Source organism: Miniopterus natalensis, chromosome 1, assembly GCF_054644295.1.
Source record: "Miniopterus natalensis isolate mMinNat1 chromosome 1, mMinNat1.hap1, whole genome shotgun sequence".
Lineage (NCBI taxonomy): Eukaryota > Metazoa > Chordata > Mammalia > Chiroptera > Miniopteridae > Miniopterus > Miniopterus natalensis.
Window position 1 is genome coordinate 22,808,023 of NC_142081.1, and position 13,840 is coordinate 22,821,862.

The 13,840-nt window shown below is 38.6% G+C and overlaps 1 protein-coding gene across 10 annotated transcripts in view; it reads right to left on the reverse strand.

Annotated features, from left to right (window-relative positions):
- SIPA1L1 (signal induced proliferation associated 1 like 1) overlaps nt 1-13,840 on the reverse strand; it is a 379,703-nt gene that overhangs the window by 115,990 nt on the left and 249,873 nt on the right. For all 10 annotated transcript variants that reach the window (XM_016211888.2, XM_087819417.1, XM_087819424.1 and 7 more), the window contains one exon: nt 11,813-13,611. In XM_016211888.2, coding sequence (XP_016067374.2) covers nt 11,813-13,310 — 1,498 coding nt within the window. In that variant the 5' untranslated portion in view covers nt 13,311-13,611. The remainder of the gene's footprint in view (nt 1-11,812; nt 13,612-13,840) is intronic.

Sequence of the window (13,840 nt, forward strand, 5' to 3'; positions counted from 1 at the left end):
TATTTTAGTGCCAGCATGATGGAATGCCCCAAACCAATGCTGCAATCACTACATTAGAGTCACTATATTAGATACAATGCAGCAAAATGAAGCACCTTGCCAAGCACTCCCAATATTCACATATTTTTCCTTCTTTTTCATTGATGTGGAAACTATAATTTAGAGAGAGTCACTTCTTAGCCACAACTATTAAGCAACAGTGCCAAAACTCAAACACATTATTTGAACAACCGATTCCAAAGTTCATTTTCTTAACCATTTTAAATAACATTATCTTCTAAAAAGTTTCCAAAATTGTATTATAGTTAAATAAAATTTGGTACCTAAAGGGATTAACTAGCCAGATCACATCTGCGGCTTTATTCCTTGCTGTGCTATTGAGCTAAGGATTCACTGTGTATAAAGGGAGCAATATTAATGTTTTTTTCCATATATGTGTTATTTCCCCCACCTTCACTTTTCTTATTTAACACCTAAACAAATGTTTAGCCTGAAGTTTTCTTATTAGTTCTGGTTCTTGAGTTGTCACAAGGATTGTACAGAGTGCCAATGAGTAAGTAGTTCTGCCATCACTAGAATTTTCCACACAAATAGCTATATTTTTGGTTGACATATTTACAATAATAAACAATAATTTCACATTCTTAGAGAGGGAAAGTAATAAATAGTTAAAAGCTCCAAGTAATTAGATCCAGAACACTTAACATCACCTGGTTATGATCTACATATAAGTATGTGTGCACAAGGCAAAAAGTTAAGCCTGGCATTTTAACTGTAAAAAAGGAAAGAAAAATACAATCACAAGCGTTGTAGGGCTCCAACCAGCAATTTCTGTTTTTTCCTCTGCTATTTGCAGACTTCGTATCAATAGTCAGTTGTACATTTCCCTAGGGAGCATAATCTGGAACTGTGTATAACTATGAACAAAAATACATTTTTAGTTTTTATAAAACATATGCAAAGTTATAATTCACGGCTTAAATATTTCCTTAGAATTGTTAACTTAGAATTTTAAATAGGAAAAACAAACTGATAAACACAAATCAAAAAAACAGAAAGTAAGTAACACTAGTCACGATCTCACTCCTAAGAAAATTAGCAACATTTCTGAAGCAAAAACTGGTCCTTGGTAGAGGGGTAATACGTTCATTCATGCGCTGCTGGAGCACTGTCGATTGGTATCAACCATTGCAGGAAGCATTATATTATATATAACATAGCAACAGATGTTACAATCACAAAAAGGTTCACATTCTGGTCTTAGTTACCCTAATTTGACCATGCAGAAGGAAAAATGAACTCTTTCATTTTCTCTAGAAAAGGCATCTTAAGTCACCACAGAAGGGGGACACTAAAGATACTAGTAAAGAATGGAGCAATGACAACTTTATTAGCTGGAATTAAAATTATTTCACCATTTTAAACTATTTTCTCTTAAAATTATCTACTTGGCAGGCTACAAGTATGCCAAAGTCAGTGCAGTCATCAACATGAACTTTGACCCTCAATATTCTCATTAGCTCAGTATTTTCATGAGATAGAGAATTTGGGTGAAACTAACATGCTTCTATAAAGCTGTCTATCTCTGCCTACTGGGTTCAAGTTGTTCAGTTACTTTATCTTCATGCAACTTATTACATCTTAATACATATGACAGGTCCAAAAGTTAAGAAAAAAAAAAAAGGGCAGCAGAAGCATAGCCTGCTTTTCAAATGAAGCACAGGTTTGCCAAAACGGAGGTAACAGAGTCCAACGGTTAAAGAAATGGCTCTTTCAGAGAAGTACACCACTCAGATTCTCAGGCTCTGAACCTCGGAGGGCTCATCCTAATTAGATGGGCGGAGGTTCCATGAGAACTAAACAGCCTAACACTTTGCATCATAATCAAAAGCAGGTCAGAGAAATGAATGAGGGCATTTACATGACTGGCGTATAATCATTGTTACGGAAAAGCAATTGTCCAATTCTTCTTTCCATAAGTAATTTACAAAGTAGGGTGGTCTGTCAGGGATTCATAGATACAGAGGACAAACTGACGGCTGCCGGATGGGAGAGGGCTTGCAGGACTGGGTGACAAAGGTGAAGGGATTAAGAAGTACAAATTGGCAGTTACAGAATAGTCAGGGGATGTAAAGTACAGCACAGGAAATACAGTCAGTCATATTGTAATAATGATGTATAGTGCCAGGTGGGTACTAGACTTATTGGGGGGAACCACTTCATAAATTACATGTGTCTAACCACTATGCATACACCTGAACCTATTATAAAATAATACTGAATGACAGCTATAATTAAAATATAAAATTTTAAAAAGTAGGTGGTATGTTTGCCAAAACTGTGTGACAATAGCGGGGTTTAAAACTGCATGTGACCAACTATCCCCTTAACTTGCCAATAAAAGGTAGGCTTTAATATGAAGTTACGTTGACATTAACAAATTGTATCAAAGTGATTAAAGGAAAAAATACAAAGAAAATTCTATTTGAAACAAAGGAAAAATAAGATTAATGGAGTCAAAAGTGGAGACTTTTTATTGGCCATTATCAAACTATAACAAATAGCCAATAATTATATTTTTAAAAATTCAGTCTCACTATACCCATAACCTATGGGCACAGACGTTGGTATGGGGAAGGCCTGGGGGGGGGGGGGGTGGATACAGGGTGAAGGGGATTAATGGGGGAAAAAGGGGACATCTGTAATACTTTCAACAATAAAGAAAAAAAATTCAATCTCACTAGTGATCAAAGAAATAAAAATGTTTTGGGCCTATAATAAATGTTCAAAAATAAAAACTGTAAATATTCAAAGCAGGCAAGAAAATGTTAAACAATACAGTCTTAAACCTATCAGTCAGACCTTTTTGGTCTAAGCTTTCTTAAGACTCCTGTCAAGTTCACACCATTTCACTTACAGGGCTCTACCTTATGGAAATAATTGAACATGTGGAAAAAATTTACACATCAAGGTCATTTATATAAAGCCAGAGGTTTTTTAACTTCTCTATGGATAAAAATTAGGGGTTCCATGAACTTGAATAAAAAATTATATCTTTATTTTCACTAACTTCTAAACAAAATGTAGCATTTCTGTTCATTATAAATGTAGGCAACAAACTACAGTAATATTAGCTATACATGTGATTTTGACAATAGAAATCATATCATATTCAGTGGTTGCAGGTATATCAAAATATTGATTATACTCATCACTACTTTGACATTATGGTAGCTTATCAGACCTGAAGCTAGATCTTTTGTTAATGCAATAAGAAAGAAGCATAGATATCCTTTAGTATGTCACAAATTTTTAAACACTTTTGCAACTGTATTTTAATATGCTTGCAACGCTTTGTGCTTTTATTTAATGCACTTAAAAACATTATTCTAAATACAGTCCACAGATTTCACCAAACTACAAAAAGGGTCAATGGTGGTGGGGGGGAGCAAAAATCAGGGACATCTGATGTAAGCATTACTTGTGATAATGAGAAACTGGAAAACAGCTGGAAACTTTAAATGATGGCATAATCAATTATGAAATCATGAAAAATATATATATAAGACTGTATTTAATGATCCTTACTTTACTTAAAAAAAGAATATTCATGTATTAAAAAATATGAGACAGAAATAAAATCACTAGTATCAAACAAGATTAATTTTCTTATTTTCTCCAGTTACTAACTTTTCTGTAATGAATATATATAACTTTTATAATAGGAAGATTTTTAAAAGTACAAAAATGTATTTGGTTTACTAATGGTCAATGAGTATAAATAATATTTTATTATTATTATTTTAAATATATCTTTATTGATTTCAGAGAGAGGAAAGGAGAGGGAGAGAGAGAGATAGAAACATCAATAGTGAGAGAGTCATTGATTGAGCCCGCAACCAGAGCATGTGCCCTGACCAGGAATCGAACCCCGATCACCTGGATCCTAGGTCGACGCTCAACCGCTGAGCCATGCCCGGCTGGGCTAAATAATATTTTCAACGGTTGCACAGTAATGTAATTCTTTACTTTTAATACTCATTAATACTAATTCAAATGTCAGCTCAGGGGAAAAAAGTATTTAACATCCAAATGAAAAAAATTACAATGAGACACCTGTTTCTAACTCAGTTTCTTTGTATTTAAAACATCCTTTGTTATCCCTTACAGGGATATTGCAGCAAGGTGTCTTCCTATATAAAATGTTGTTGAAGGATTTGGAAGCAGTCCCTCAGAGGCAGCCAGAAATTCAGTGAAGGCAGAAGTGACTGCTACTCATGAGGGCAGGGACCATGCATAGTCTACATGCTTGTTGACTAAATGTTCATATATATTTAGAGGTTGCTTCTGCTGTTTTTACAGCATAAAATGCTTCTATGTGACTTGAATTCAGTTAGAAAGATCTCTCCTCTCACTGTCCTGAAGCTCAGAGGAATGGCGTCCCCATGGGAAAAAGAGGCTCCGTGAGAAGACCAGGAAAGAAATTGATACAATAAAGCAAATATTTTTTGAGCACCTAATTTTTGTGTTTAGGATGAGGGGACTCGCTGGTGTCTGAAGTTATAAGGAGGTATACATTTGGAAAACAGGTGACAAGCCCTCTTATGTGTTACCAACTACACTAAAATAACAGATGGAAAGGGCCCTTATTTCCTTGAGACTACGAACCAGCACAGAATTCTTTGGTACCTGGGCAGCAGTGAGTATGGTCGGCACTTTAATGTAGGACGTTGGGGAAGCACTGTCATTTTCGTGCATCCATGTTAGCCATTGTTCGTATCTTATCCACCGTTATTGACTATACCTGAAAGGTTTTTGGGTTTTTCACTTTTTATCTTGACTGCTTTTAGACTTACAGAAAAGTTGCAAAAACAGTACAGGGAGTTTCCATAGATCCCTAACCCAGTCTCTCCCAATGGATGTTAACATCTTATGTAACTACACACTGTACAATCATCATTAATCAGAACCAGGAAATTAACATTGGTACAATCCTGTTAACTAAAGATCTGACTCAAATTTCACCGGTTTTTCCACTATGTTCTTTTTGGCTTTGAAATCCCATTCAGGATCCCATATTGCAGTTGGCTGTCATTTCTCCTTAGCTCCCTGCAGTCTGTAACAGTTTTTCAATCTTTACTTGTCTTTCGTGACTTTGACACATTTGAAGAGATTTCATTACTCAATTTGGGCTTGGTGATTTCACCTGATTGGCCTAAGGTTATGCATTTTGGGCAAGAGAATCACAGAAATGATACAACCTTCTCGGTTCATCATTTCATGGGGTTCAAGATACGGACCCCACTTGCCTAAGGACCCCACTTGATTCACTTGCCTAAGGTGGCGTCTGCCAGGTGTCCTCACCATAATGTTACTATCTTTCTCCTTATTGTTTACAAATATTTTTGGGAAGATAGTTTGAAATTATGCAAATCCTGCTTCTCCTGTTTCTCCTCAAACTGTCACCTACTGATTTTAGCATCCATCAGTTGTGTCTAATAAAGTTTACAATTGTAAGAACTGGTCTCCATAATGGTGTTTTGGGCCTGTGGGGATCAATTGGTGGTCTTAGTTAATTTCCACAAAACCACTGTGACCACACAGACTTGTTTGTGGTCTCATTTCCTGGAAAGAGAGGAAAAGGAACTACAATGTATTAATTTGGTGTCTGGCATATAACACAAGGTCATATACACAGGGGGCCCTCATTGCCTCTACCTGATGCTATAAATACAAGATACACTGGCTCCTCAGATCAGTAACTCTTATACTTCACATCAGCACCAAACATTCATTCATCTGTGAAACATACACTGGGCTCGCCTAGTCTGTGGTCCTTGCCTTCCAGTAGTCCCTACACTGGTTATGAACCAGTGCATCAGGAAAGCACTGCGCAGAAACAAGGTGTGAAGGGTGACTCAAAGCAGTGGTGGGAGAGCATCTCCATCTTTGGGAGGGAGGGGGTCACACAGGCATCACAAGCCTAGGAGAGGCAAGAGCTTGTGAGGCGGGTAAGGGAAGGGAGAACTACCTTCTAATGCATGCACTGGGCCAGGAGGAAACACATCTCCATGCAGAGCAGAGCCTGAGAAAGCCCTCCCAACTCTGGTACCATGTGGGTTTCTATCCTGCACCTTGTTCACTGGCTTCTCGCTCTAAAAAAAGATGTCCCTGAGTAACGTCAAGTGTTTAAACAAATGTGGCCCTCTGACAGTCTATCTTGATTTCAAAAATAAAACATGGAGGAGCAGCTGAAGCACATTCCCTTTTAACCAACTTCCACGAACCTCTGAGCTGATACGGCACAGGTAACATGGAATCCTGAATGCGCTCTAGGTCGGACTTCAGACAAGCAGTGTTGGGACTGGGCAGATCATAGCCAAGAAAGAAGAAGATGTTTGTTTTCAAAGAAGTAAACATGCAAACTTTCATACCTAATAGCCTCCTCGCTACTAGAAGCCCTGAGCAGGTAAAAAGTCAGCAGCAGAACATTCCTAGGCTAGTTTCTCAAGAAGTTAGTGCCCCAAATCTCCCTGAGAAGGGCTGCATAATTAGAGAGCTCCCTTCAAACAAATTACACACAGTTTATGTGATCACAATAAAAAGCAAAAGGACATTAAAACAATCAGTTATACATATATAAAATCTTTCCCTGTTAATTTTGGCAGAAATTAACTGTTAAGTTCAAGAGCACAGAGTACAATGTGGTTCAGTGGAATAGACTTGTTGACTTGAGTTCATCACTGACTTGAAATATAAGACTGTCTGTATCAAAAAACTAAACACAGAATAATTATCTTTATCCCAAAACACCAATCAGAAAGAATACATGCACCCCTATGTTAATAGCAGTGTTATTTACAATAGCCAAGACTGGAAACAGCCCAAGTACTCATCAGTAGATGAGTGGATAAATAAGATGTGGCACATTTACGCAATGGAATACTACGTAGCTGCAAAAAAGAAGGAACTCTTACCCTTTGCAACAGCATGGATGGACCTGGAGATTATTATGCTAAGCAAAATAAACTAGCCAGAGAAAGACAAATAGCATATGATCTCACTTACAGTGGAATCTAATGAACAAAACAAACTAACAAAATAGAAAGAGGCATGGATGGATAATAAAGCAGACTGACAGATCTCAGAGAGGAGGGGACTAGGGCGTCTGAAAGAGATTAACCAAAGAACATATATGCATAATAGCCCACGGTCACAGATAATAGTTTGGTGAAGGCTGAGGGGAGGGAGGCAATGGGGAGGAAATGGGGGACATGTGAAATAGTGTCAACAGTAAAAAAAAAAAAATTATTATTATCTTTTAAAAAAACCTCTGAAGTATAAGGCATCTCATAGTAGTTTCTTCAAGCCTAACAACAATGCTATACTCACAGGATTAAAAAAAAAAAAAAAAAAAAAAAAAAGAACAAAATAAGCAAGGTTTTTACAAATGTGCTCAGCTGTATAGTGTCCCCTGATGTTCTATAAGTACAGTACAATACTCTACTAAAACATATAATAGCTACTTAATGATGCTCATTTAACAAACTGAAACTTGAAGTATAGCTTCTGAGAGCAAAATTAAGAGTACAACAGAGAGCTAAAGCTGTCACTTCAAGTACAAAGGAAGTTAAGTGCATATATTCTAAAGAAATGGTGTTCAAGATGGCTGATTACAAGAGGGTGGGAGATAAATAAAGAAAACTGGACATTACAATAGCAGCTGAAATCCACGTTGCTGGAGTCTTAAACTGGTGATCCTGGGGCCCAGCATACTGCTGGACCTGATTTGTGTGGGTGTGTGGATGTGAGCTCCAAAACATGGGTGTGTGGTGGGGTGGGGAGAGGTGGAGGTGGGAGGTGGAGGGGGGGGGAGCAATAAAACACAGTCATATCTGGTGTTTAAAGTTACCAGAAGGATAATCAGGTGCACAAGCAGTGGTACCCCTCTTTTTGGGAGTGGGGAAATATTCTTAGATGAGCTTCAGACCAGATAATGGCATCTTTTCCTGGCCACTGGGCAGCAGGGAGAGGCCCTTCCCTATCAGGGCATCTTCAATAACCTGATGTTGAGTATGACACCCACCTAGCATCAGATAAGCCTATCAACCTTTTGATTGATGGGGCAACAAATTCCACAGCCAAGGCAATGCATGTGCTCCTCTCTTTTCTATTAATGCATCTCTCTGAGTGAGATTCAGGGAGGTGGTGCCTCAAAGGCAATTGTGTACTCAGTACAAAATTGAAAAAGTCCTGTCTGGGAACAGCAAATGAGGTGAGTAACAGCTAGGAAAAAGTCATCTCCTCAGTCAGCCATGTCAGCTATGGGTAACAATTATTCTATAACTTAGTATTTTCCACTTACGAATTACCTCGTACTTTCATCATGGTGACTATGTAAATAAAAGTTAAATACAAAACATATGTACTCAAAGGGAGATGACCAGATTAATTCTCATGCTTGCCTGCAGCCTAGTTTGTGCCTCTCTAGGAAGGCTGTGGTTCCATCACTCGGACTTACCACAATGACAGCTTTCCCTTGGGGTTCTATGAGCACTAAGTGAGGTGGTCTGCATAAAGCACAAAGTAATGGCAACAAATGTTAGCTATATTATTACTACCATTTAATCCTCAGTGAGTCTCAGTAGATACATCATACATACTAGCAAAAGAGCAAAGAGAACTGAGCAGGAGAAAGGACCGGAAAAAAGAACACTGATGGTGTGTTGCTTATTTTAGTAAGTGCAAACAGTGGGATTCCTCTGCTAGTCCAAGATCTTTCCAGCAATGGACTGGGCTTACATGTTGAAGCCAAATATCTTCTAAAGACTAAATTTTCAAAATAACTATGTTTATAAAAACATCAGCCAAACTCAATTAAATTTTACATATAATGATGACAGTAGAGTACATACAGTAAAGGAAACTGTTTTCCCTTAAAGACTTCGCCACAATGAAGTTGGGAATGCATTAAACAGAAGAACAGAAAATATGTGGTGATACAGAGGTGGGAATGACAACCAGGCCGGGAGCGCTATACACTGCTGCTGGGAGATAAATTACACCTAGCATTGATGGACTCCTTCAAAAGGATGGGCTCCCTAAGGCTCTGGATAGGGAATATGACTTAGACTTGGTGCACTAATTGCGGCAAATCAAATTATGTAACTATGATAGAAGTATAGCTATTACATAAATATTTTAATACACAGTTATACTTTAGGGGTATAACACCAGCTTCAAATGGTGTACTCATAGTCATAATTAGTTGTATATCATTATACTGTGACAAATGACCCGTTTGATTTGAAAATGTAAGGTGTGTGGCCCAAGAAAACACAGCAGACACTCTACATAACTGTTCACTGAACTGGCTTCCTGGGTTAACTGCTGCTCCCCTCTGTAAGCCACGGTGATGAATGCCCAGCGGCACTAGCAGGCGATCTCCAGTGCCACACACAGGGGTTCTGCTCCCACCAGCTGGACTCCCTGCCAACAAAGAGACGGCTATGTCTTCCAAACCTGTTTATGCCAGTTGACTTGTTGCTGTGATTATGAAATTTAACTAAATATTATGAAAGCTTATGGAACATGAGCACAAAAAATAAATCTTGTTCCTACTAAAAACTAAGTTGAAGGCTTTGGAAAGATTTAATAAAGTCACTAAAAAGAAAGCTGTTGGATTAGATGTGGGTGAGACAGCTACAAAAAAATGAGAAAAAATATGAAACCTCATATTTTAAAATATTCTGATTGCTTTGCTAGTGTCTGTGTTTTTGCTCTTGTGGTCTGTACTATTAATACAAATACAGAATTCAAAATAATAGAATCACTGTCAAAGAAAAGCCCTTGGCCTCACAAGAGCTTGGCAAATATACTTTTATATATTTTAATGAAAATAAAATACTTTGAATATGTATGCTTTTTAAAGATTTCCTGATTTAACTGATATTTTCAATTAACCAGTTCCAATTACGTTGGCTAAGAGGGTATTTTCCATGCTTCAAATTAGAAACTACTTTGGACTGGTGGCTTTTAAATTTATGAAGTGTTATGAGCTAAGCTGGATTACTCTGGAATATAGGCATTCAAATATTTATCCCAAACTTTGGAGAGAGAAAAATACTTTAAACAAATTTCTACCAGATTTAAACATAAATATATACTCCCTCCCTTTAGACTAATATAGCAGAGAGCTGAGTACCGCAGTTAAGAACATGTCTCTGGTCGGACACATGAAAGGTGGAATCCTGCTTCCAGCACCACTAGCTCCATGACAGCTTAACCGCTAATGTCACGTAAGCCCAGTTTTCTCATCTGGAAAATGTCACCGATAACGGAACCTACCTCAGTGGGCAGAGAGCTTGAAAGTACATAATAAGTACTCGAAAATTATTCATTATTAATATTATCATATCGCCTAACTGGAAAAAAGTACCTACTTTACTATACATAAATAAGATTATACTAATATGTTCTTTCTTATGTTGGACTTAAAGTGTCGGTTTTTAGCAAGATGGCCTCCACCTGCAGGCAGCTCAGAAACACCTGTGGATAATTTCCCCAGGTACAATGGATCAAGCATTCTTAATTAGGTGCGCTATTGCTGCCTAAGGAATATTTGGCAATGCCTGGGGACATTTTAGGTTGTCACAACTGGGGTGAGGGAGGGGACACCTACTGGCATCTAGAGTGTAGAGGCCAGGGATGCGGCTAAAATCCTAAAATGCATAGGATAGCCCTCTCCAAAGAACTATTTGGACCCAAATGCCAAGATGGCAACATTGAGATACCCTGTATCTTAAAGGACAGTATAAGAAAAGGGATTTCTAAAATCTGAACTCCAGAAAACTATTCTGAAGGAATAACGATTGCTTAAAAAATGAAATTGGGATCTTCATTATCATGTTGATTCCAGGAGCACTGCCACAAATATTTAGGAGACATACATACTTGTAACAAGATAAGATTCTTTTGGTCAATAAACCCTCTTCAATGGGTTTGTGAGAACCTTATGATAAGTTTTATTCTAAAGCCATAACGAGTACTAGAAATGCAATGTCATTCAGAAAAATAAACCTAAATAAAATTTGAAAACTCCGAAGTCTGAGATAAAGCTGTGTACAAAGCATGACCCAACAATAAATGTATATATTTTCTCCCACAGAATAAAAACAGACTAAAGGAAGTCATCAACATGTTAAGGGTACTTATCTCTTCTGTGCTTTTTTAACTCAAATACAGAAGAGCTAAATTTGATTCCTCGCTCTGAAACTTATGGGCTCTGTGACTTCTGTCAAATAATGTAATTAATTCCCACTAAAATGCCTGTGAAACGAATAGAAATACATTACAATTCCCATTAACTGATGAGAATTCTGAGGCAGAAAAGCAATGGTCCTGTACTCATTACAAAAGTGCTGAATTAATGAAAGGTAGCATTAAGATTATCTTTGTCATCCTTAAGATAAAGCTATATTTAAAATATTTTCAATTTTAACATTTATCTCTAAAGGATACACAAGTCTTCTATACAAAGACTATAATCTCATCCACTAAATCAAAGTTTATATTTTTTTAAAAATATGAATATTTAATATACAAGACTTTTTAATACCTGAAAGGAGGAACTAAAAAAATGCAAAAAGAAATATGTTGCAGCAAATACCTATTTAACTATTTTACCATTAAGAAAAAAAATAGGAACACATGAAAATCTTATGTCACACCTCTAAAAAAAAAAAACCCAAATAGTACTCTCTTTCAGAAAGTACGGCACAGAAAATTAAAATAACACAAGAGCTCCACTCACCCTTCTGATAGAAGAATTTCCTGTAGTAGTAGGCGCCGAGGTCCACGTGTTCCACAATGTACCTTTTCACTCGATCCAGATGTAACACCAAGTTCTCCTTGGGCACTTCGAGTACTGCCACTCCTGCATTTGTGCAATGGGAGCTGAGTGCAGACTCAAAGGAGGCACTTTCACACCCACTAAAGGAACCAGAATTTGACTTTGACAGGCTGATTTTCCTTTCACCCTCTCCACCAATCTCGTTCCGAAAATATGGGCAGCTCATTACGAGTTCATTGCTTTTATCGTCTCCCTGGTCCATGCCGAGGCTTCCTTTGGAATTCAGGTCCTCGGTGCTGCCCATTGGGGAGTTAAAACTGGTGGAGTGGGACAGTGGTCCTGACACCAAGGATGCTACAGCAGCTGCCGAAGCCCCTGTGGTGGTGTTTCTCCGTTTAATGACATTGTGCCTGTTCATGATCGCCTCATTCAAGTCAAACAATATACTCTGGACATCGTAGTGGGCAAAGCACTTTGGACACGTCCAGGGTCTGACGGAGTCTTCTGATCGGTTATCTTCAAGATCCGATGATTTCCCAAGTTCGTCACCTTTGGCATTGCGTAATTTACGAAAAATGGAAGAGTCTCCAGTTTCAGACTTGGACCGTCGCTTGAGTGGTTTCTCCCTTTCCTTGAAGAGCCTGAGGTTGTCTCTCTGTGTGATGGGCCCATCTATAACATCCAAAGAGAAACCAGAACCCTTGCCCCCACCGGTGATGAGAAAGTCACTGAGCTTGGTTGGAGTTGGACCTCGGTCAGATTTGTCATCTTTGTAGCCCTTTAGCAAGTCAAAGAAGCTCTCTCCAGACGTCCCCTGCTTGTCAATTGAAGATGTGCTACCGTATTCCCTGTGCAGTGATGGCCCAGTCTTGTAAGTGGGCGAGATACATTCATCGAAGCTATCCACGTCAAGCTCACTTATGGTGATGTCGCTGTTGCTCCGCTGCCGAATCCTGCGGAGAGCCTTCCTAGGGGAGCTAGGGTAGGCTTCGGGCATGAGGAATCTGGAGTCCATGTTCTCCAACGGCCTCGTCTTGTTTTTCAGCGTGTTCTGTATGCTTTTTAACATGGCCGAGTCACTGGAATTGAGGCTAACAGAACTTCCCTGACTCACAGGACTGCTTTTGGAGGACATGCTTTCAAGGCAACTTGAGGTTTCTATTTCCTGACTTGAACGGCTAGATTCTTTGACGTTTTCCTTCCTTGGGGGCCAATCTGCAATCCTAGCCCTAACCCCCATCTTTGGGACTCCGGGGGTCGAGGTTATATGATGAGGACCTTCATTGCGGGGGGGCCCTACAGGAGCCATGACCGAGGACCCCAGGCTGCCGTTTTGGGACCGGAAGCGCCGCATGTAGAAGTCGTCAGTGTGGACTTTGGGAGGGCCATCTGTGCCGACCACTGAGGCCCTGTCAGTGGCGATAGGCCTCTCCGTCTGCGACCGTTTCAAGCTGGTCATGATGGGAAAGCAATCAGACTTAAATCCCTGCAGAAAAAACCACCATATCCAGCTTTAAATGTGCACCTCCCTTTTGGAGAAGAGTTTCCAGCAAATACAGCAGTTGCATAAGATCTTAATATTTTTCATTTAAAAGGTTAAACGATGCCTTATTTTCACGCTTCTGAAAATCCAGGTCTTCAAAACATTATAATCCACGAGAGTTCCTTTGCTTCACTTTGATAGATAGCTTTCTTTCAGAAAAAACTGAATGGAACTTGTATTACTGGGACTCTGTGGCTGCCATAATCCCATGCTTTCCCTAAGAGAGAGGAGGACAACTGGAATTAGCATTTGATCAATACACCTAAAAATAAATATGCAATGGCCAAAACCAGACACATGAAAATAAAAGACTCCATAATGGATGTGGTTCACAGTTCACAACCCAATATTTTAGCAAAGCAGGTTTGAAAGAAAGGAAGAAAGCTAAAGCATTTAATAAAACCCATTATTTAAATTAAATATATATACACATATACATATACATA